This window comes from Thermobia domestica, chromosome 3 (genome assembly GCF_964235325.1).
Source record: "Thermobia domestica chromosome 3, izTheDome1.hap1.1, whole genome shotgun sequence".
In the NCBI taxonomy this organism is placed as follows: Eukaryota; Metazoa; Arthropoda; class Insecta; order Zygentoma; family Lepismatidae; genus Thermobia; species Thermobia domestica.
This window is the reverse complement of record NC_137456.1, coordinates 217956268-217981692: the sequence shown is the minus strand read 5'-3', so window position 1 is coordinate 217981692 and position 25425 is coordinate 217956268. Positions and strand designations below refer to the sequence as shown.

Here is a 25425-nt window from a genome sequence, read left to right as displayed (position 1 = left end):
TTTACACATCATAATGCGGCACCAGGGTGGGGACCTGTTTTGTTCCCTTATGGTGTTACAATAACTTGTCAAACGACTAACAGAGGTTCCCAGCAGGACTTTATATAAAAAATCAGTCTCATTTCGGCATTCATGGACCGCAATACACATTTAAACAATATGATGCCCGGGTCCCGGCATACTCTTGAAATATATTCTTACTAGAGCACAAACAAATGACCCCAAACAGGACTTTATAATACTATTAGTTTCATTCCAATAATGGGACCCCAGACTACAGTCAATGCTGGGAGTTACCAAACTTGGGGAACGGGACGAACTACAATGAGTAACTATGCATCAACACAGCAGACATGCTTCATCTTACTTTCCATGTTATTCAATATTCATTAGTATATAAAATATTTAGAGAGCTTCGGCAGGGATACATGCTCTCCTGCCCTGGCCAGTCCTGATCTGTTCGTGTCCCTGCAGTGTTTGGAATACGAAGAAGGGACATGAGGTGCTCGTAGCAAAAAAAAACTCCGGTTAGGGCGATTTGTTTAAAAAAATTGTGGAAGCAAGATACTCCCATTGCAGCTACCTGCGTTCAAATACCGTCGTGGCAATTATTAATTTGTCTGAAAGGGAAGATAATGTTTATGTAATTGGTATTGTAATTATGTTATTTCTTTATTATTATTATTATTATTATTATTATTATTATTATTATTATTATTATTATTATTATTATTATCACAGAAGGAAAGAAAAAGTAACATAGTCGAAGGTATTCATAGGAACAGAAAGGACATACAGCATGTCAGATGTTTCTTAGGTTAACACATGAACGTAATAATATTATTACGTTTATCGATTTACAGATAGAATTATCATTTTATGACAAGAAATGGAATATAAATATTTGTTAGCTGATGGCAGAAGTACATTTTGTTTCGCCCTTTTTCTAGGTAGAAAGTTTAGGTGACATCTTAAATAGGATCATTCCCATGACTAGCGTTGTAAGTTCGATCACTATTTGCAATTTGTGCACAACTGGGAACAATTCCTTCGAACTCAATTTTGGCCCATACTACGGCAGTAAGGACGTGTTTAACCCTTATGTATTCATCAATTCTTGTCGAAACACGTTACTTCCCAGAGAGTTACAAATGAAGGTTGATACGGATGACGTAATTTTGTGTTGTTGACATTTCACCTGTGATGGAAGCCGTCTCAATTCTTATACCTACAGAAATTGAATATTTTTTATGGTAGTGTACATTAGACAACCCGCATCTCCAACATTATGAAACTAACGCTTAATCCACTTCTATAAGACATCACTTTTCCGGGAGAAGAAAAATGGATGTGCACTGAATTCAGTAATTACACACTTTTACGACTCCAGTTTAATAATGCTGAAACTTTCTGATTTCAATCATGATAAAATAGTAAAGTATTATGCAGAAAGAATAGTCCAGAGAAGTCAACTTTAAATTGACCACTCATATGTACGGAGGAGCTGCCGTATGCTCTCGTCTCGGGCCCTGATTTTTCACGGCACGGCATTGGACAGATACTTATATTGATTGGAATCTGGTGTTTCAGGGCACTGGATTATTTATCTAATTTAACGAACCTTCCTCAGTGCCTTGTTTCCTATTTTTTACAAATTTTACAAATTTTTACAGTTATTCCACTAACTCTTTAAGAACAGGGACAAAAACACAGAAACATTGAGGACAGGAAAAATCACAAACATTATTCGCGCCTGAAGTAAAACAGTAAAATATGGTGAACATTAAATTTTTAGTGTTCCATCTTCTATGAGTTGTCATATCCAGAGTTGGAGTGGGTCAAATGGATCGTTTTCTGAATGGGACAGTGGGTCGTGGGTCAACAGAATGTGACCCACTGCGACCCATCACCCACCGTGACCCACTGCAACTCACCACAAACAGGGACCCACGTGACCCACCGACCGACTCTGCTTACTCCATTGTAGACAGTATCTTCTGAACAGCATATTTTTTCACCTTCGACCCTAGCCATAGAAACACGTTTCTGATTGGTTGCAGCTTGCGTTTGCCCAAACCTTCTGGTGTATGTATTGTATATTATACGAGTAATAAAACAAAATTGTCTCTGTTGGAACTGAAGAAGTAGAAAATTGAAGGAATAGTTGAGGTTAAATTTATATCATGGCAGTCAAGGTGGAACAAGACGAGCCCGGGAGGCTTCTAACCCGCTCTTCCACCTCCTCCTACTACTACCAGTACTACTAGTACTTATACTGTGGATTTGTAGAGCAAAACTGCACACGTAACGTAATCTTTTTGAGTGTTATTTTCGTCTTATTTTAATGAAAAAGGTGTTTTCAAAGGTTTAAAAATAAAATGTAAAAATAAAAAACTTTCCTTGTCCCGAGTTTGAACCCACACCAAAAGCAATGAATACTAACTACTGGAAAAAATACATTTTTGAACCACTGTAATATATAAATTATGTAAAAATTGAATGAAACTACTATGTGTGCCTAATCATCACGGTCAAATTGCAGTCAAATAAAATGGCTTTTGGTATATAGCTAGGCCTTAATCCAAACTGTGATGTTATCATATTGCGTTCATTATAATAATATCTGAAGGGATAGTGGGGATCTTAAAATTTGCGAAAAAAATTGAGTACCTCACACGCTGTTCAACTTACGGAGCTGAAATTCAGTATATTAGCTCTTTATGCAAAATGAATAGAACGCCTCCTAGTATTTTTAAAATTATCCTTTATGGGGAGGGCTGCACTTTCTACATATGGTAAATAGATAGTAAGTTAGCCTGTAAAAATAATCGAAAACAATAGATATTAGTTAAGAAACAAATTGAGAAAGAAGAAATACAGCCGGGTTCCATTCCCGGTAGGAGTTCATGTGGTTAGTATTCACGTTCATCCGTAGGTCCAGGTCTCATATAGCCTCGCTGCTGAAAGGGACGTTAAAGTGAAAATCAACTCAACTCAACAAAAAATACAATACTTTGCGTCATATATCCATATATGCTTACCATGCGCTTTTACTATAATAATTGCTGAAGTTTCTTTATTATATGGAGCGCTTAGGGCACAGGGCAATCAATCCATAAAGTTGTGAGAAAAATAGACATAAAATTTGTAATATAAATTTCTTACGTTGGTCCACTTACCTTCATTTGGGACTAAAAATTTCATCCGTTTTCCACTGAAAAGTATCACTAATTGAACAAGGAAATCATTAGACTATGATAATTTAATTAAAATTCATCGTAATTTTGCCCGACGAACGCTTTACCATTTTATATTGTAAACGTCAGATCCATCGTTATTGTAACAGAGCGGTGCTTGAGAGATTGACCGTAGACATTCAAACTCCCATTAGTTAGAATTTCACAACCTGGTTTTATTACAAGTATAAACTCTTTAGTCGGTAGAAAAGAGGCCGTGGAACATGTGTCAGAGTTGACGACGATGCGTTTCGGTGGGTCAGTGGTTCATGTTAGGTGGTGGGTCAGAGTGGGTCACGGTACGTGGTGGGTCATGGTGGTTCGAGGGTCAGAGTGGTTCACGACGGGTAGTGGGTGATGGGTCGTGGGTCAGAGTGGGTTACGGTGAGTGGTGGGTCGGTGGGTCGTGGGTCTAGTTTTCATTGACCCACGCCAACTCTGGTCAAATCTGTAAAACCGAACCAAACAAAGAGCAATATTAACGCACAAAACACTCAACATCTTAGGTATTCATGACAACTATTGCATGATCCGAATAACTCTACTGTATTCACAAATCATCATTTTTCATATTTTACCAATATACTTCACGACTTTACCGACAACATGCTACTTTAAATGTCGTTAATAAGCAAAGTTGATTGATATCAATTCTTATTCACTCACTCTCTTATGATCATCAAAACCTTTAGGGTACTTCCTGTAGATATAGAGGATTGTAATTTAGCTTCGATTGTAGTAATTTACTTCGATTGTAAGGGTTGATTGTTATAGCTTTTTGCACACAAAATGGTGTAAGATAGGAGAAAAGTTTTATAATTAAAAATATTAGCAACTATATATAACTTTTATTCAAAAAATGTTTCATGTAAATCCGATTGCAGAGACCCAAGATACAGTCAATTACTTAAGAAGTATGTGTAAGAACTTATGATTTTTAAAATTAACTTCGTTTTTCATAAGAAACTGTGCGAAATATGGCATCAATATTCATATTTCTTTTTTTAAAAAAAAGTACGTAAAAGGACTTTCATTTGAAAACCAAAATCGTCAAAATCGGATGAGAGGAACCCGAGATACAGGAAAAATGGAAGATAGACGCAAGGTTTTTTTATCCATGGTCCGCCATTTTGAAAACCGTTTTTGGGTGTGTTCCCGTGGTTCGATTATGTCGGATTTTGAATATGTTATTCAGTAATGATTCCTGAATCATAAACTGTTTAAAAAGCCTCTATTGCAATTTTTTCCCAAGTTGAGGGTATAATTCCTCTAAATTTCCGGGACTAAATATGGCTATGCTATTGAAGGTCATTAGATTTGGAAAACACAAATGGAAAATTTGTTGACATCTGAACATTGTGGGGCTTCTCTTGGCATGAAAGCTGGGTACACAAAATTCTGTTGTTTCCTTTCCTGTGTTTCTGGGATAGGAGGTCAAGAAAACAACACAGTGTTTGTTCTATTAAATTGTCCGTTCCTATCTACCCCTTGTTCCCAGAAACTGTGTTCTTTTACCAGCGCTTCATCTAAAGGTGGGGTTCATAGAAAACTTTGTAAAAGGAATGAACAAATCGGGCAGTGGCTTCCAGAACTGACGAAAAAATTCTTAAAGAATGAGTAGTGAGAATATTAAATAAGTTTTCATTGGCTCTGAAATTCGTGACTAAATACTTCGATGAACCACCGCTTCAATAATGTGCTTTCTAAAATTTTATTAAACTAGCATCAACTTACATCTTGAAAAGATGTGCAGTGGCGTGGTGCTTTCGAGGCAGTGCTCACAGACGGCGTGAAGAACTTTTGGCTCGCATTCACGAATAGTTGCAAGTTCTTTTTAGGGAAATATGTAGGCTCCAAATTACACGGAACTCATCATACTTCTGACTTATCAAGGCAATGAGGTGCGATACGTCATTCAAGATTCATTTTCTGCAGTCACATTTTGCCTTCTTTCCAGTAGATTACGGTGATATCAGCGATAAACACGGTGAGAGGTTTCATCGGGATATCGTAGCAATGGAAAGAAGAAATCGTGGTAGGTTGTCACCAATCTAACAATTTCTATTAGACCTTATTGAAAGAAGTTTCACTATCCAGCAACAAAAGGAAGATTGGGAGGAAAAGCCTCTGAGTAAATATATTAAGTTCTTTCTTTATCGTCCTTGCTTCCGCAAGGAATCTTCTATTTCATCTCTTGGTTTCCATCTTCTTTCGTAATACATTCCATTAGTTTGTTTTTGCTTCATGAAGTTCAAAATTAAATATTATACATACAAAGAAATATACTGTATTTCTTGCCATACGCTCTTAGTATACAGTGATGTAATAACACCAACATTTCTGAAACAACTTCTACGTGATACAACAACTCGGATTTCATATTTAGAATCAAGAGATTTGAAGTATTAAATATCAGATAGTTTGATTCCTGGGCAAAACAGGAAGTTACAATTTGTAGCATGCTCTTATTATTTGAAACGAAAGCAGGGGTGCCCACAAGGGGGGCTATGACGCAAAGTGCGTAATTGAAATATTTGGGGGGTTAAAAAATCTGTATAAATATGTTTGAGGGAGTGTAAAAATTAATCGAAAAGAAATGTTTTTTCATGGAAGAACACCTACGGGTAGACAATTGGGGGGGTGCGTCATGGACATAAGGGGGGGTGGGCACCACTGACGAAAGACATATCTTTTAGCGATGTAAAAATTAGTTTTAACCAATTTTCTCGAAAACTATGAACTGGAATTATACTTGAAGCATGACATTTTGTTTAAGTCGATGCCGTCTATCAATTTATAAACAAATGCCTAACCTTGGAACCTATTCGTTAAGTGCTTTCAGCAGGTTAGGTTCCACGCAACAAATGGGGAAATTATCATAGTCTTTTAAGGCATTGGGGAGGGACTTCTTCTTCACTTCATCTTCACTTTAGTAAATTCCTTTAACATGGGCACATTACTATTCCGGTGTGACCAAATATCATTATGCTAAGTTTTCTGGTGAAACTTTACGTATTGTTCATAGTGGAGGGTCCTGATACTACCGTTGGTTACCATTTTCATCAGGCATACTAATAAGATTATTTGGTGAACCACAGTTAGAATGGCAAATGTTGCTTCTGTGAAGATAAACATATTAAAATTCAAAGCAAAATATTCTGAGAATAGCAAGAAAGCAATAGCTGGAGAACTTACGTATATTGCAAAAAACAAATGTCTAAAAGTATGAACGAGCTGTAGATAAATTTAAGAAACGTCCCAAAACATTTATTACTGTCTTAGTTTCAGTTTATATAAATTGAGGATGGACCACGACTTCAATAATGTGCTTTTTCAAAACTTTATTAAAGCAGCATCAAATTACATCTTGAAAAGATGTGCAATAGCGTAGTCGGTAAGACCACTGCCTCGGGTTAGATACTAATGTGGGCTGGAAAATTTTGTCGTTTTTTCTTCGTTCCACTGATAATCAGACTTCAACCAACGTCTTTAAAATTACATGAAACCTTATGACATCAAGGAAAGTAAAGGTGTAGGGAAAGGTTGATTACGTAAAATGCAAAGTCTGGATCGGTCTTTTCGAAGTTGTCGAGATATGACGATTATAACCGGAAGAGAGTCAACAGATTGTGCAAAAAAAGGAAAGGTTGCGAGTGAAGTGGAACGAGATAACACTAATGTAGTCAGCATAGTGTTATTCATGAAGCCTAAAACAATTAATCTAAAAGCAAGAACGATACAAATTTGTTAGTAACCATTGTTTACCACGAACGTTAAATCTGTTCACTTGTGTACGGTTTACTGAGAATTAAACAAGAGTAAACCGTGAAATAGAATATCCAGTTGAAAAAATGAAATGAAATCTTTGGGTTTTACGTCCCACGATTAAGTATCCAGTTGATAATGAATGAATGAGAGGGTATATAAATTCATAATCTCATTTTTGACTCAATTCAGCTCATACTCACGCTTAGTTCCGTTCCCTAAAAGGAAATATATGAGCATTCGGCAGCAGGAACAGTGCACGCGTATACATACTAGCCCTTGATGGTGCAATTGCAATTTTTACAGGGCACAAACCGCTACTGACAAATCATAAACAACTACTCTTAGAGCCCCCTTTACGTTTTCCAATTTAAGATTTTGAAATTTCCCTTATAATTTTTACAGTTGCTTTCTATACTGAAGTATGGTATTGTATCCGTTATTTTTTATGGTACCACGGTAATATCAAAAACTAGGTTTGAATCATATTGAGTAGCAAAACAACGTAAAATGTATAGACGGATTATGTTCTTAAACCCGCCATAAGTAGTTGCATTGAATAAAGAATCACAGTTTACACTTCTAAGTAAGATTCTTGACTAAAGAGATGAGAAAAATGAAATAGGGCTCAGCACATTTTATTTTGGACTAACTCTCTGAACTCTTAAAAACCAATATAAGAGGTCGCGTTAGCTCTGTGGTAGGCAGATCACCTCTGGTGCGTGGGGTATCTTGCTCGATCCCAGTTCTTGCAAAGTGGACTTTGTGGAGAACAAACACTGTGTACACTGGTTTTCTCGGGGTTTTCCCATTCTCCTCACTTTCATCATCGTCAACTTCCTTAACTTCGGAATGTGCACGTCGGACGTCAAACTTTGAAGCTTTAACACTCGCACTACCCACCATTAATTGTATGTGAAGTTATCAATTAGGCACTTTTGCTTTCCATCAGTGTTGCCACACTTGGTACAATTGTAACAAATTCAGTCCTTTTTGTCATTCTTCGGCCCGTTGGTACCATGCTGGCATTTTCAGCCCCTTTTGTGAAAGAAAAACGAAATAAAATCTTTAGTTTTACGTCCCACGGTTATACCGGTTAGGCTAAAGGAGACGGTGATTATGAGAAATGAATGAAATGATGGAATGAAGAAAGTGGGAGGAAACGAGAGAACCCCGAGAAAACCCACGAGCACGGAGTTTGTCCACCACAGAGTTCACACGGCGCGAGCTGGGATCGAACCAGGGACCCCAAGAACCGGAGGTAAACGCTCTACCACTGAGCTACCGCGCCCCCCTTTTGTGAAAGAGTTCGTACAATTCTACCCAATTCCGCACCATTTAACAAATATTTATCATATTTTCAAAAGTGTTAGTAAGACCTTTTGTACATCTCACGTTACTCATACTGTGTGTTGGACTTATAGAAAATGTTGTTGAACATTCATTCTCTGACGTTGCACCGCAGAATGCTACGAACTTTATATGGAAAATTCGTAATTCGAACTATTCCGGAAAACAAATGACGCTAATTATGTGCATCTGCGCCGAGCATGAAGGAGACGAGAGAGAACGGTGAGGTGGAAATTTTAGCTTGAAATCTTAAAAAGAAGATAGAAAAAAGAAGCACACACGAGTTGAATCAAGTTTTGAATATTCTGGTCACTTTGAAATAGAGGCGCTTTTGGTTTCCTTACAGTCCATACCGATTTAGGGATTTAGGATTTAGATTTGTGGGCTTTCGGCATCTAAGACCATTTAGCCCTTCATGATTTGAGGGATGACGTCCCTCGGCGAGCACACAATCCGGGGAAAGGGAAGGAAGAAAGGATTGGGAAAGAAGAAAGCGGCCTAGGACCTATAAGTTAGGTACCACCCCGGCATTTGCCTGGTGTGAATGAGGAAAACCCAGGAAAACCTCATGGCCTGGCTGGCTGGCCTGAAAAAGCTGTTACACTTTTTCGACCGAGTGACCCCACCGGGAATCGAACACACTCCATACCGAAGATGATAACATGTTTTTCCTTTTAATTTGCGGGCCAGTGATGCTAGTTTGAGGGAAATTTCCCAAGGCGTAGATTTAGGGAGATTTATTTTTTAAGGTGGGAAAAGGGAGATTTTACCAATATCCATATGCAATTTTTGAGTTAGGCCCTGGGACAACAATTCTTGCTTTGATACGTTGTACTTTTAAAATGATCAAATACGTGTTTTCCTGTCTTGCCATCTGTCTGACCGTTTGCGATTTCTAAGGGTGGCAACGGACTTTCAAGACACCCTGTATATTCATATAACTCGCACAGCATATGCATTCGGAAAATTGTTATTACAATTTCATAATAGGCGTCATTAGTGAAATCGACTGGTGTATAAACCATCTTCCACTTCGATATATAATCTCCCTCTCTTCCCTTTTAAGCACTGCGGCAGTAAGACGAAAGACGGTGGCATTCTGTCAAGAATTCCACGCACAAAGTGACAAACTTGTTTTTTGGCAGAAATGTTTCGTGTTATTGAACAATGTTGTTGTCAAAGTAGAAGTAAACAAAAGAGTACAAATTCTTAAAAACTGTAAATTCTCTACTCTCGTCGACGAGAGTACAAACGTATGTTCAGAGAAATATCTGTGTGTTTCGATGTGTTTCTCCCCTTAATGCACGCGTGAACACAGAACTTTTAGACAATGCCTTCAAAGAATGCCTAAAATCCAAAGATATTCCTCTGAATAATATATTAGGCAATTACATGTGATTTAGCTAGTGTAAAGTTAGAGACAAAAAATTATCTTTTCACCAAGCTTCAAGAAGATGTTCAAAAGGTTTTGTTAATGAAATGTATTTGCCATTCTGCAGCTTTAGGTTCGAGCAAAGCATGTTCAAAATTGACATCATCACCAGAAAAGCTCCTTCGAGCGGTTTCAAATTATGTCGGGTAGTGCTAAAAGTAATAACAGAAGGACCAAAACACAAATGTATGTTGTGGAGATATGAGCTGTAGCATGCTCTGCTACATTGGGTTGGAGCTGCCTGTACTTTGGAACACCCTGTATATCCTGGTCTCTGGATGTGAAATGAAAATATGGACTAATGACAAGAAAAATGAACGAAAAGAATGAATAATGTATAATCTCTAGTTGTGTAAATTATTACCATTTTTGTTGTTCCTCGTTTGAGAGAATTTATTGTGTTTGCTTTAAAAACAAGTAAAATCTTTAGGTAAAGAGAAGAAAAGCGAATGGTTTAGAAGCGAGTTTGTTATGTAACAAACTCAAGGTTATATCGTATGACGTAGTGTCTGGTGGTTTGCGCGTGGGCAGCTGCCTCGCTGGTGAGCGGAAGCCGTGAGCCAAGCAGTTGCTGCGTCGAACAACCATCTGGAAGTATCTTGCTGTTTGTGCTCTTCTGTTGTATCTGGTCGAATGTTAACGGAGTATGGTGGAATAGAAAGTTTTGAAGTTGATTTTTTCTCTTCGTTCTTATTATATCGGATCGGAAGAATACGAAGTAATTATAAGTTATCGGTTTGGCGTACTCTAGAAGCATCAGATTTCCTACCAAGTTTTCTTCTATTAACTGCACTAATTGGGAACGGTAGAATCGAGTAGAGGTGATTCAGGACAGACGATTCCAATGGCAGAATAGAGCAGTTTGGAAATTGGTAAGTACAAACCTAGTTATAGTTTCTAGAACCTAAAATCCCTGGTAACCTTGGTTTAGTAAATTAACTAATACTCTGACTAATAATTTTTTCCTGCTAACGCAAGTAGAAGTAGTTATTAGATTATTAATTTCTAGAATTACGACTTGGTATGAAAATCATTCGTAATTTAATTTCGAAAAAAGTTGCATTTAGCGCCCCATTATAGTCTTTTTGAGATTTTGCATTTAGCGTCCCATTATAATCCTTTTGAGATTTCTATTGAGATATTGGTTTTTCGACGTCGAATTAATTTTTCTTGTTTATTGCTTATCGTATTTAATAGTATTAGAATTTTCGCGTTAAAATGGATTTAAATAGCTGGTCAAGTCGTGGTCGCTTTTGACTAAGTTTTGACACTTTCTATTCCGGTTAAATTTTCATTAACTTTTGAAATTGTTTAAAGCGTTTGGATTGTTCTTGTCTGCAATTACTTATTTAATCAAAGTGTATTTAACTACTATTTTTCAAGCAACATTCACTTATTATTAAATTGATTTAATCACGTTTTCAATTTTTCAAAGTAAGCAACTCATTCATTGAATTTAAATTGTTGTTGTTAGTTTGTATATTTTTTTAATATTTACTTGTTTGTAATAAAAAGCAAATTGAATATTTTCTTTCATTTAAAATAATATCTAGTAGCTGTAACATTTTCGATTGAATTCAATTTTATTAACCTTGCATTTTAGATTGGGAGATTTGAAGCCTGCATTATTTGGGGGAATTCTTTTTTTTATGCCAGATATTAGAACCGTGTCAAAAGATAGTTTGGCTGAACTTAATCATTGTTTATTTGTCTTGACTAGTATTAAGATAGGTGTCAAACAATCCTCGGCACAAGGTTCGTTACAAGTTCGACGCAGCAACTCTCCTCTTGTTGATGAGGCATCTCTCCCTGAAACTTGAAAGGCAATTTTTTCATTTTTGGAATTGTGTGTTAAAAATAAGGTTAATTACTACTGTTTGGTATATTAATGCTATTCTTTCAAAAGAGAGAAAAAATTCAGAGCGAGGAAACAAAATCTCATTGAATTGTGTATATTTAGAACCCTGGGGATAGTTTCGGTAGTATCTCGTAGTTTCCTTAGATTTAGTGGTAGTTTGTTTTGATAATAGTATATGTTTAATCTCTTTGATATATTTTGTATTTTGCTTGTTATAGTTTATAATTTATATGCTAATAAAATGTCGGAGTACGTAAGCATAAACATGCCTGATGTTGACTCGAGTTTCGATTGGAATACCATTGATCAAACTGGATTTGACGAAAGTGACTTTTGTAGATTGACAATGAGTTTAACGCCACCGCTTAGAGATTAACTCTTATATGTTAGTTCAAGAGAAAATAAGGAAATTTTGAAAAGCCCGAGTGATAATAGATCAGAAGTAGACAGAAGTCAACCTAATTTGTTTTGCAGGTCAAATAGTTCCAGTTTAGAGAACCGTTTTAGTAGAGAATTTAGTTGTTTAGTTCAACCTCCTTCAACTGTTCATAGGTCCTTTGAAAGAAATAGTTTTCATCCTGGGAGGAATTTGTTTTTTAATGAGCCAGAATTTGGACAAGCCCCCTTAAATGAGCAGTTTGATAATAATGCCCCGTTAGGATGTGGTAGTAATTTAAATCATTTGGGAAAAGTTTGTTCGAACGTTAGCAATATAGCTAATAGGCAGATAGAATTTAACTTACCATCTGAGAGTTCTCAACCTGTGAGCCAGAGTAAGGGATTTGACAAATATCATCGTTTAGGTCAGTATTATAGGAGAGTATCCGCAATAAAAAATTCTACTCCAGTTAATATGTAGAGGAAATCCTATTTTAATAAATATAAGTAGTTAACAGATATGTGAGAGTTGTTCAAAAAGTAAAGAGCATTTAGGGGAATTAAATTCTAAAACGCTTCCAATGTTATTTTCTGGAAATTATTGTGATCAATTTATTTTTTAAAAAAATGCTGAATTGTTGGATCAGAAATTTGAGAATTTTAGGAAGATTGATGGTAAAAATAGTTATATTATTTTTGATTTGTTAGTCAACTTACAGCAAATCATTGAAAGTACAAGTTTTCCTCTCAATGCTATTTATAGTACTTTGTTATCTAAAAGCGAAGGAGAATTTCTGGAGGAAATTCAGCGTGCTATTTATTTGAATATTTCTTGGCCACGTTTTAAGAAGCTGATTTTTTAGAAATTTATTACGAATTCAATTAGCCATGCGTTAATATCAGAAAGGCCATTTAGGAAGCAAAGATTAATTGAATCTGTTGATCAATATATTAATGATATCTAGTATACTGCTTTAATCTTGGATTGTTATGGTGATAAAGAACAATTGATACGTACCATGCTTGATGGCATGAATCCCGCGGTGAGATTGAAAATGTTTGGTCTTTCTATTCCAAGAAATTTAAAAAAAACTGACAAGAATTTCGTTAGAATTTCCAAAAATCTTTCGAGATCAGGTTGAATATAATAAAAAGATAAGTCAACTAGTAATTCTATTGCATTGGTAAAGAAAAATGATAGAGAGTACCGTTCTATAGAATTGAATGTTAATAGAGGAAAAGTTGAATCACGTGATTTTGGTAAAAGTCAAACAAAAAATTTCCGACGATCAATGAATTCAAACGCAGGTTCGGAAAAACAGAATATTGTACCTTCTAAATTAGACGGAACAGCAGCTACCTTTGTTAATGTTCGCGATAATAATGAATTAATTCGCGCTTCTTTAGATAGCGGGTCGTCTTATAATTTACTTACTTTATCGGTTGTTGAACGTTGTGGGATTGTGCATTATCTGGAGGAAAACACTCCAATTGTAATTCGTGCACCTTTGGGATCATTTTACGGATCCAGTAAAGAGATCAAATTAACTCTAAATTTTTCTGGTTGGTTCGAGCGAGTTAGTTTTTTGGTTGTTAATGACTTGCCGTGTGACTGCTTTCTGGGAACTCCATTTCTGAAAAGTATCTCTTCGAGTGTGGACTTTGTTCATGGAAGATTGAATTTGCGTAATAATCGCAAATCAGTTATCCTGTATTTTAGAGACGATACATTAACCTTTCGGAATCCGACTTCAGGATTTATATCAGTTGATCGTGTTGACCATCATGGAGGAAATGTAGGTTGGAATGAACTTAAACCTAAGAAGTTGCCTTCGTTGTTTTTTCGTGATAATACGTCACTGAGAAAGGAACTTAGATTGGGATACTCAGTTGGCCAATCAAGGAATTTGGAAAGGAGTTCGTCAGTTCATCGTGGTAGAGGATCATTGGATGTTGGGGTCCAATGTGATATTGAATTGTCAATTATTGAGCGGCAATTGTTGGAGGCACCTACTTTGGTACAACTTCAGGAAATTCATCGTGTTTTCGGACTGAATCAACCCGAACAAAAAGAGACTTTAATTGGACACTCTGTGGATTCCAATTGTGTGAATTTAACTGCATCAGTTCAGAATATTGGTTCTTCACATGATTTGAGAAATAGCCAACGTAGACCCGATTATCTTCAGTTTGTGGCAAAAGGATCTGATGGTAATGCGAATCCAAAATCGTTTCCTTCCACATCTTTGCATCCGGGAGATATGAATAAGAAGTTTGGACTTGAGTTCAATAATGGAAAAGGAGATACAATGGAGATTGATGTGAAGAAGAAAAAGAAGAGAAGGAAGAGAAAAATGAAGCGTCCTCGAGTTGTGATTAACAATTCTACCTCTTCTAAACTTGAACAGAAATCAGTGGAACGATGTGTGGGAGGAAAGAAAAAAGAAAAAGACTGTGTTGCGGCGGTTCATACGAACTTCTGTGACAGTGATTCAGCAGCGTCAGATATGGATTTAGAGCAATCCAATAAATTTTATGATTTAGTAAAAAAAATAAAAACAATTATTAGATACTGAAGATCAATTGCAATCGGATGCGTTTTCGGAAGATAATAATAAGGATAACTTTAGAGATTCGGGTCCGGATTTTCAATATAAAGATAAACATATTTTGGAATTCATTTATTGTCTTCGTAGTGAATTTTCACATGTTATAAAAGAAAAAATAGGATGTTGTCAAGGATTTGAAGGTAAACTTTATTTAAAAGAACAAAAACCATTTAAGGAGCATCCATTTCCGATACCAAAAAATAAAGAAAAAAAATTATGATTGTATTGATGACCTTGTGTCTCAGGGTATTTTGACCGAGGTAGACCATTCGGATTATGGAAGTAGTTGCTTCTTGGTACGTAATAAAAATGGTTCACATCGCATTGTAGGTAACTTCTGTAAGGCGAACTCCTTGATTAAGGATGACGTTTTCCTGCGCCTAATTTAGGAGAGTTTAACGAGTTTAGCGGGAAATAAATTCTTTACGAGCCTGGATCTTACCAAATCTTATTTCCAGTTGCAACTAGAAAAGGGATCACGCGAAATAACCACTATTGTTACATCGCGTGGCAGCTTTCAATATACGAGGGTGCCTGTAGGTATAAAGACTGGAAGTTGCATTTTAGCCAGGGTAATTGATAAAATGTTTGGTGATATGAAGGATCTAGGCGTAAAAACGTATTTTGATGACATTCTAATATGTATTTCTGATTTAGAATCGCATAAGGAAGTTTTGAGAAAGGTTCTCGAAAGATTGAGAAAATATGGAATTACAGTTTCTCCGGATAAGAGTGCTTTCTTTTATAAGAAAATTAAGTACTTAGGAGTTGTAACTGATGGGGATACTATCGAAATTCATCCATCAAGGGTTGAAGCTATAAAGAAAATCCCACCACCTAGGAATAGGTGCGGAGTACAAAAAATTTGTGGACTTTTCTCGTATTATGCTCGATTTTGTAGTGGTCTTCAGGAGTTGATGGGACCATTAAGCGAATTAAAATCAACAAAAAGAAAATTCGAATGGACCATCGAACATCAGAAAGTTTTAAATAAGTTAAAGCAAGTATTATTAGATAATATTATATTAAAGACTCCTGATTTGTCCAAAAAGTTTTTCATCCATGTTGACGGGGGAGGAAAAGCGATTGGAGCTTGTTTAAGTCAAATGGATGAGAATAATAACCTTATTCCTGTTTCGTATTTTAGTAAAAAATTGACGGAAGCTGACCGACACAGAAGCATATATGAGATCGAATTCATCAGTCTCGTTAAAGCAGTTTATAGGTTCCGCCACTATTTCATTAATGGGTTTGTTGTCTTTACTGACAATAAGGCGCTATCCTGGATTTTGGGAAATTCAAAGAGATTGTTAAAATATGGACCTTTAGTTGAGACTTTATGTCAATTGTCATTTACTATCCAACATGTTAGGTTCCAAAACAATGTAGTGGCCGATTTTTTGACACGTATGTATGATCCATTTGAATTTGTTCAAGTGGACGGACCTGTGGGTATGGCCATTATGAAAAAGAATTTAAAAATGGCAAATTCATGGCAATTGCCTATGGTGAAAGAGCCCTTGCCGGAGTTGCAAAAAGAACATCCCGAGTTGGGAAATATTATGGAAAGGTTGGGAAATGGTGAAAACATTCGAAATTATGTTTTTAAATAATGGCATATTAATGAAAAAGAGTAAAGCCTTAAACCTTCCATATAAAATTGTAATTCCGAAGAATTTGCACAAATTAGTGATTGAGTTCTTTCACGATCATAAATTGGCAGGTGGTCATACCGGAAGTTTTCGAACAATAAAGAAAATAATGCGACGATACACGTGGGACTCGGTAGTAAATGACGTTAAGCAGTATGTTAGAACTTTTAAAACATGTCAACTAGTTAAAGAAAATAACAAAAAGAAAATGGGTCCATTAATATCGAAATTCTTAACAAGAGTTGGTCAGAATGTAATGGTTGACATAATAGGACCTTTGCAGACCTCTAATTCTTTCAAATTTATATTAATTGGGGTGGACAATGCTTCGAGATTTATTTTTCTCGAAAAACTAAGAAATTTCAATTCTACTGTCATCTGTAATAGGTTAATGGAAGTTTTTAGTAGGCTAGGAATTCCGGAATCCTTGTCTACTGATAATGCATCAGTCTTTATATCTGCCTTTAGATCTTTTCTATTTGGACTAGGAATAGAGCATATTAGAATCAGTCCATACCATGCTGAGGCTAACTTAGCGGAAAGATTCATAAAAAATTTGAAATCATCATTAAGAGATTATTGTGCTGAAAAACAGCAACAGTGATCTAAATTTATACTAGTGTTACAATATACTTTAAATATATGCGAGCATTCTGGTCTCAAATCGATTCCATTCGAATTATATTTTGGACGTCCCTTGATCACCCCATTAGAATTGAAATGGAAGATTTGTGACCAAGAATTGTTTAAGCATAAGAATGCTGATTTATGGAACAATGCTCTTGAGAATATGGAAAAGGCATGGTTAAAGAGGAAATCTCTATTATCCAAAATTAGAGGTCCAGTTGTGGTTTCTGTCAATGACCAAGTGTTGGTAAAATCACATGTTAAGTCCTCTCTTGCCGATAGGGTAGCGAAATCATTGAGTTTTAAGTGGGAAGGACCTTTTATTATTCGGAGGTGTTTGACCCCTAACAAGCTTTTGATTTCTGATACTGATGATTCTCGAGACTCATGTGTCGGATGTTAAGAAGTTTTTCCCAAGAAGAAATGTTAAATTACAATTTCCAAAAATTCAATCAGAAAATTTTTCTCGTCGCTTTCTGGAAAATAACTTAGAGAGTAAGGGTAAGAATAAATGTAAAGGGAGTAAGATGTCTTCGTTCAGATAAAAAAATTAAATTGTTGTAATTTAATATAATTTGTACGAATTTTGTATAAATTTTTAATGTGTGGAATGAATTTTAATTTGTAAAATAGATCATGATCTAAATGTTTTTTTTAATTTAGAGAGATTTAAAGTTAAATATTTTGGAAAGAATTTTTAAATTTGAGATATTAAATAATTAAATAATTTGAATTTTCAAGTAAAATTTGAGAACGGTTTATATTTGAAATGAAATTGAAATTGTGATTTGTGACGTGTTTGAATGTAATTATATGAGAGTGTTTCAGAGCACAGTATAACAATCCATAAATTAGCAATAATATATATCTGAGGCTCACGAAAATGTTTTAAATTTCTTGAGATTTTCTTAATACAAATAAAAAATACCAAATGTAATGCAGCAACCAGGGATCTGAGCCACCTCTAGAAAATTTTCTTCGGGCGCCCATGAGATATATATGTACGAAAATTACGGAAATTTTATCTTAAAAAGGGAATTTTTGAGCGTTCCTGAGGGAAGTTTTTACTTGAGGACCTAGCACACTGTTTGCGGCACCTGTTGTACTTCATATGTGCGAGAAAAGTTTCATGTACTTTCACGGGTGCTTGGGGTCCTCCTATTTGGATATTTTTCAAAAAATATAAAGTAATTTCAAAAAAAGCATTTTCTTTATTTGGACTCTTGGGAGAGGGGGAGGGGTAGTGTTCTAGAACTTTACCTCTTTTAGTTTCGTGTTATAGAGCCATGTATTACACTTATAAAACAATGAATTCAGCCCTTTTTGTTTCAATTCGGTACTATTTTTCAGCCCACTCTAGAGCTAGGACTGTGGCAATATAGTACAGTAAATAAAGGTCTGAACCCGGAAAAAATTCATACAAGCAAGAAACTTTGCAAGAAGTTTCCTTATGATGTCCTAATCAATATACTAAAAGTCCCCGAAAATTCATGCTGTGCTCTGGCCGCCATCTTGGAAAATGGCGGATTTTCCTAATATTTACAAAATACGCCGTAACTTCCTTGCTAATTGACGTATTGTCATGAAACTTCCACTAAATTAAAGAGCAATAAATAAGAAATCTAAAAATAGTAGTATTATTGATATATTTGTTTCAGGAAGCGAAAAATAATTAAATAATTAAGATTTTGAAACGTATAAAAACATATTTTGAGAAATAGCTCTAAAAGTGTGCAAGATACCCGGCTTCAGTACATAAAATAAAAGGAAGATGCAAACTTGTTCTTTCATTTAGCGCAATTTTGGTTACATTATGACAAATCGTAAGGAAGATATGATTATCTTTCTAAACATAAATGAATATTGTTTTACGGGTTGCATAATTACGTGCATAAACTTGACTTCATAAAATTTGTAATAACGTCGAAATAATTAAAATGTATCAATGAAAGTTTCACTAACCCCATCCGAAATACTCAGGGAAACTTAAATATAATCTTCAATACTTCTTATATTACCTAAAATTATAGTTTCACCATATTAAAAACATGTTGTATTAGATCGAAATAGGTATTAAATTTATTTCATAAAATGATCAAAATGAGGTACAATGCGTTCCTTAAATTACCTTGGAAATTTCACAGCATTGATTTTGTTATTTTTGATTTGTATTGAATCTATATAAGATGTGGTTCTATTTTCATGTACTATATCATCTTAGACAGTTGTGAGAAAATTGCTTATTATGTTTATTCTTCTCTTTACTGCAAAAACAAAGTGAACAAAATCTGTGGGACCTGTGGTCATCCATTGTGTGTATGTGGATTGAGGTTTATATAAATAATAACACTTCATTTGGTTGAAAGTGTGATACAGTGAAAAAGACCTTCTGTGTTAACCTTAGTTTTATAACATTGTAGTAAGAAGCTTCAAGATGGTCGAAGAAAACATTTGTATTTTATATGATGAATTCCTTTATGAGGATGTAACCCTAAAAATAGGACTGAAAGGTATAAGTGTGTGGGACCTGTAATTACTTATGAGTGTGTATGTTAATTGAATTATTTAAGTAATAACATTCTATACGCTTAAAAGTACGATACAGTGAAAATGCCTTCTGTGCTTGCCTTAGTATTATTATATTCATTGTAGGAAAGAGTATACAAGACCAAGCAGTATTGTTTCAGTCAAACGTAAAAGAGAAGAAGACTTATCAGATACTTCTGAAATATTTCTTCGTTCAAGTGTGTCTAAATTTGATTACAAAGTTAATTGCTTGTTTTGTACGGAAGAGTGCAAATTTCTTAACACAAAATTACCAAAGAATCGCCGAAGAAGGATAAGTAGAGTTGAAACTATGGATATTAAAGATACTATATTACAAATATGTTCCCTTCGCAACGATTCATTGGCGAAGGAAGTCGCGATTCGTATAGCAGATGCAATTGACTTAGTAGCTGCGGAAGCGCGTTATCACCGCGATTGTTACATTGACTTCAGAAATGTGCCAGAGAGAGAAGACCGAGGGAGGCCACCCAATGTTTTAGGACAGACATTTGAAGAATTGATTAATTACCTTGATGAAAATGATTAATGCCAGTACACATTAGCAGAGTTAATGGACATTGCAAAGAATATAACTGGAGTTACCGAAGAAATGTGTGACAAGAAAACTTTGAAGAAGTATTTGAAAGATCATTATAAATCAGGACTTGTATGTACTGAGATACCAGGAAAACCTATTTTTAGCTTCTTAGATACTTCTTACAAAATCATTTCTGATCAGTGATATGCAGAGAGATGGAAAGCAGAAGAAAGTGCAAGGATGAGAATAGTAGAAACAGCTGCTCTTATAATAGGGGAAGATATTCGACGAAAAGTTTGTGATACTACAAATTATCCGACTATCGACGAAATGGAAGAGGGTGGTATAGATCTTGTACCTGAAACATTGCGGGTTTTTACGCATAGTGTTGTTTCAGGAGGAACTAAAAGCAAAATTAAAGATCGTACTAACGTACTTAGAAAAGAAAAAGTTATCAATCATGTAATCATTAGTGCTTGCAGACCAAGATCATTTACATCTCCTATTCAACTCGAACTGTCTGTTTATCTTCACCATAAATATGGCTCTAGGCGCTTGGTAGATTTACTTAATCGACTTGGTATTTGCTCATCATACTCTGAAGCCAACACGTGCATGATTTGCGCAGCAAATAACACAAATAGACTTGCAATAGATGAAGATGGATTTATACAGTTTATTTTCGATAACGCAGATGTAAACGTTTGCACTTTGAATGGTTTTGACACTTTTCATGCGCTTGGAGGTATAGAATGTGTAACACCTGCTTCATCTGTTAATAAATGTGGAAAAGTCTTACGAGATTGTGATCAGAAACTTGACGGTGGAAGTTTTAAAATCGACATTACTAAATTCAAACGAACCTCCTCAAATGGCACAAAATTGGTCAAAACCTTTGCAGTGAATAATGAGCAGGTATCAGTAATGCGAAAAGCATTTAAGGTTGATGTAATATGGTTGGCTAGATTTCCTGTTTGTAATAGTCCTCAACCAAGCTGGAATGGATATATGCAAAGTACCTCACGTCCTACAGGCACTTTCAGCGTAAATAAAATTGTTCTAATACCATTCATTAATTTGGACCCTAATAATTCGGACACCTTGTATTCACCTTTGAATTTTGCTGCACGACAATGCATTCAAAGAGAACAAATTTGTATCGTTATATTTGACCAACCACTCTATATGAAATCATCTCAAATATTAGCAGGAGAAGAGTGCACGAGTTACTTGTCGCCTGTCTTACTAAGACTAGGAGAGTTTCATCTCCTCATGTCTTTTCTGGGAGCTATAGGATATGTAATGAAGGGCAGTGGATTAGAAAGTTTGTGGGAGACCATATATGCGAAAAATACAGTTGTCCATATGCTATCTGGCCATGCTTTCATTGAGCTGTACGTGCTCATACTTTAACGGCAACAGCGCTCCTGTCTGTTCTCATTAATGAGAGTGAAGATCTTGAAGAAGACGTCTTAGAACTTGCAAGGTTATTCCAAAGACTGCTTGCAAAGGAACTATCACCTGATGAAGCAGTTTCCACAGATTTCTTGAATTAGTTTGTTCGAAATTTTGAACTTGTATGCGAGCGAATGAGAGCCGAGAGTCGAACGACCTCCCTTTGGTTGCAGTATTTTGAACAAGTAACTTTGATATGTCAGTTCATTCGAGCAGAAAGAACAGGAAACTGGCCTCTTCATGTGGCAACAGTTATGAAAATGATACCATACTTCCATGCGGCAGGACACATCTTATACGCAAAATCAGCACATTTGTACGCACAGGAAATGCTTGAATTGAAATCTCGCCTATCTCCTGAAGATTACCGAAAGTTCACCATGGAAGGATACTTTACAATCAGAAGAAATAACTGCTATTGGTCAGGAACATGGAGCGATATGATTATAGAACAATCGTTAATAAAGAACCTTAAATCAACAGGCGGATTAACACGTGGACGTGGCATTACTGAGAATACTTTAATGAAGTGGATACTGTGTGCACCAATATGTATCAAAATTGCTCATGCTGTTGAGAGTTTAGCTGGAATTATTCCTTTGTCAACAGATCATGTAGAACTTAGAGAGAGCCGAAAGAGCAAGGATGCGTCTGATGCAAGTATTTTAATACTGTGGCTAACACAACACAATCCCTTTAAGCAGAAATCAGGGACCCTTATTTGTCTGTCAAGCGGACTTGTCAGAGGATCTGATGTAAGTTGTGATGAGGCACTCACGAAGGGAAGAGCATTAATGGAAGCATTTGAAGGCAAGGATGTATTTACTGCTTCCTTACCTGGAAGAGACAGAGTAATACCTCTAGCTGCAGTTAGCTCAAGAATGAAAATTAAGAATACTACTGTATTCATCCATCAGCAACAAATCTTTAATCGTATCGTTTGCTACGTAAAAAACAGAAAGTGAACTCAAACATTACTTCAAATTTGAATTAGCACCGAAACCTCCGTCGTTATTCGACGACGTATCAATGCGAAAAACGAAGAAATAATCAATCATTCAACTGTTTAAAGCAGACAAACTAATGCATGAAACGTTACCATCGATTTGCAAGTTTGTTATAGATGCTGGACATATTTTGCATTCATGTCAATGGCCTAGGCCTTCAACTTATGGAGCCATTGCAAGTATGTATGTGTCATATATCATTTCTCATTATGGTACAACCTGCACCGTAGTTTTTGACGGTTACCCAGATAATCCTACCACTAAAACACAAGAACAGAAGCGACGAGAAGTAGAAGGACACCAGCTGATATTCTAGTGCAGGACCACATGATTACTACTACTACTCAAGAGGAGTTTCTTGCAAATGAAAACAAAAAACGATGTTTCATAAATCTTCTCAAAACCAGGTTAGAGAAAAGCAAAGTATCAGTTGAAGAAGCCGAAGCTGACGCAGACGTTCTCATTGTATCAGTCGCACTACGAGAAGCTGCTATGGGAAGTGAAGTTGTTGTTGTAGGTTGGGATAGTGATTTGTTAGTTTTACTGACTGCTTTATCTACACCTGAAAATAAAATTTGGTTCCTCAACCCTGGTACAAAATATGCGAACAAAAAGGAAACTGTAGTTTCTAACATCTCGAAGCAAAAATCGGATCTCAAAGACGTTTGCGATGTTTTATTATTTGCTCATCCAATGAATGGTTGTGATACTACTTCGGCGCTTTTTCGGAAAGGGAAGGTAAACGTTTTGCGTTTATTGGAACAACGAAACCCTTCGAAGAGAAATAAGAGTGTTTAACTGTAGAGACTCAAGCAAAGAAGAAATATCAAATGCTGGAGAAAAATTCCTTTCAGTTGTCTTGCCGAAAAAATGTGAATGTGCTAGAAAAGGTCTTCATTGTTCAGCATTGTGTAGTAACTGCCAAGGAATGTCGTGTGAAAACTGTCATGATGTCAATGAATTGTATGAGGATGAAGGCGATGTATTTTTTATTGTGCTGGTGACTTGAAGATCTCAAATCTTAATATCTTTTCATGTACTACTTATTTTTTATACTCCAATATTTTGCAGAAAATATAATTGAGGAAAGGTACGTAATAGTATACTCTCTACCCAGAGATATTTTATCCTCTATACTAAATTAAATACGGATTTCGAACTATTATACAAGATGTGGTTAATATTGAGAAATTAACATTATTTACATAAGACAAAAAGAAAAAATAAGAGTGAAGTTTAAATGTTAGTTTTTTGTATGTAACTCTAATGGGATTGGATAAGTTTTTCCTTTTAAAAGAAATCAATTATACTAAAGTTTAACAAATCAAGTTTTGTTTGTAGTTATGCAACCCGTAAAACAATATTCATTTATGTTTAGAAAAATAATCATATCTTCCTTACGGTTTGTCATAATGTAACCAAAATTGCGCTAAATGAAAGAACAATTTAGCATCTACCTTTTATTTTATGTACTGAAGCCGGGTATCTTACACACTTTTAGAGCTATTTCTCAAAATATGTTTTTGTACGTTTCAAAATCTTAATTATTTAATTTTTTCACTTACTAAACCAAAATATAGCAATAATACTACTATTTTCAGATTTCTTATTTATTGCTCTTTAATTTAGTGGAAGTTTCATGACAATACGTCAATTAGCAAGGAAGTTACGGCGTATTTTGTAAATATTAGGAAAATCCGCCATTTTCCAAGATGGCGGCCAGAGCACAGCATGAATTTTCGGGGACTTTTAGTATTTTGATTAGGACATCATAAGGAAACTTTCTGTAAAGTTTCTTGCTTGTATGAATTTTTTCCGGGTTCGCTCAAATTTTGACCTTCATTTACTGTACTAATAGTGCTTACCGTCACTGCAGAACAATCTTAGTTGCTGAAATACCGTTGTGGAAATAATAATCACGGAACTTACAATGAACGCAGATACGATTTCCTAGCTTTCAACAGTTTTTGCAAATCGTACGTTACGAATAGCGGGATTGACTTAAATACGAATACGTAAAGTCAAAGAATAATAACAACAAAGCACCTTTCTTTTATTTACTAGTAGGTAACTGCGATACATTTATTTTTATAACGATATGTTTTCTTTTACAAACTCTTAAGAATCAAAACGTAAACTCAAGCTTAGAAAACAAAAAAAGATTAAATTATTGTGTCGGATGACTCGAGTTTACTTCTAATCAATATTGTACATCAATTCAAGAATTATTACTTAAGGAATGCAATTAATATTATAGTTAAAATATGGTAGCTAATGTATTCGATTTTTGATTGCAAAGTCTGACTCAAATTTACTCGAAACCGAGAATATTAAAATATGTTTGTTCTCTTTCTCTATTAGTGCATTAATGATCATTTGCATCTTACGTGTATATTGCTCTCTTAATACGAGTGCAGTGTTTTGACTTATAGACAAAACTCTTCAAATAATTAATAGAGTTTATTAGAAAGGAGAACCATAAGGCAAAGTCATATATTTCTACAGTGTTTTAACTAGAATGCAATATGCAATATGGAAGTGATAAAAAATTTCTAGACTATTTTCGTACTGATTCACATTTAACGTAATTTTTGATTAGGACTGCTATCTCCTTTGCATCTACCTCGGTTTTCATTTTAAGAACTACTTCACAAGTAGTCTCGCAATTATCCACATAGCATTCGACATGAATTCTGAAATTCTCTGAACATTCCACTTTACTTGTATTTCTCACAAAAGCATTGAAAAGAACTCGTTTTTCATATGTGTTTGATATAAGCCATATCTGAAGGTTTTCTTCATCCACAGGATCCAAATATATGGTTCCAGAACCTTTCTCTTTAGATTTTGAAAATACTTTTAAAAATGGCTTTTTCAGAGACAACAGCTCACACCTGTAATAATAATAATAATAATAGTTCAATATATAGTATTTACTTACAATAAGTCTAACATTTAATACAAACGATTC

The 25425-nt window shown here is 35.3% G+C and overlaps 1 protein-coding gene across 2 annotated transcripts in view; it reads right to left on the bottom strand.

Annotated features, from left to right (window-relative positions):
* LOC145680967 (uncharacterized) overlaps window positions 1-25425 on the bottom strand; it is a 750879-nt gene that overhangs the window by 208443 nt on the left and 517011 nt on the right. Inside the window, exon 4 of one of the 2 annotated variants that reach the window (XM_081752182.1) lies at window positions 24484-25348. The exons of the other annotated variant lie outside the window; for it this stretch is intronic. Coding sequence (XP_081608308.1) covers window positions 25012-25348 — 337 coding nt within the window. The 3' untranslated portion in view covers window positions 24484-25011. Of the gene's footprint in view, window positions 1-24483; window positions 25349-25425 lie in introns of those variants that run through there. 2 annotated transcript variants of the gene reach the window in all.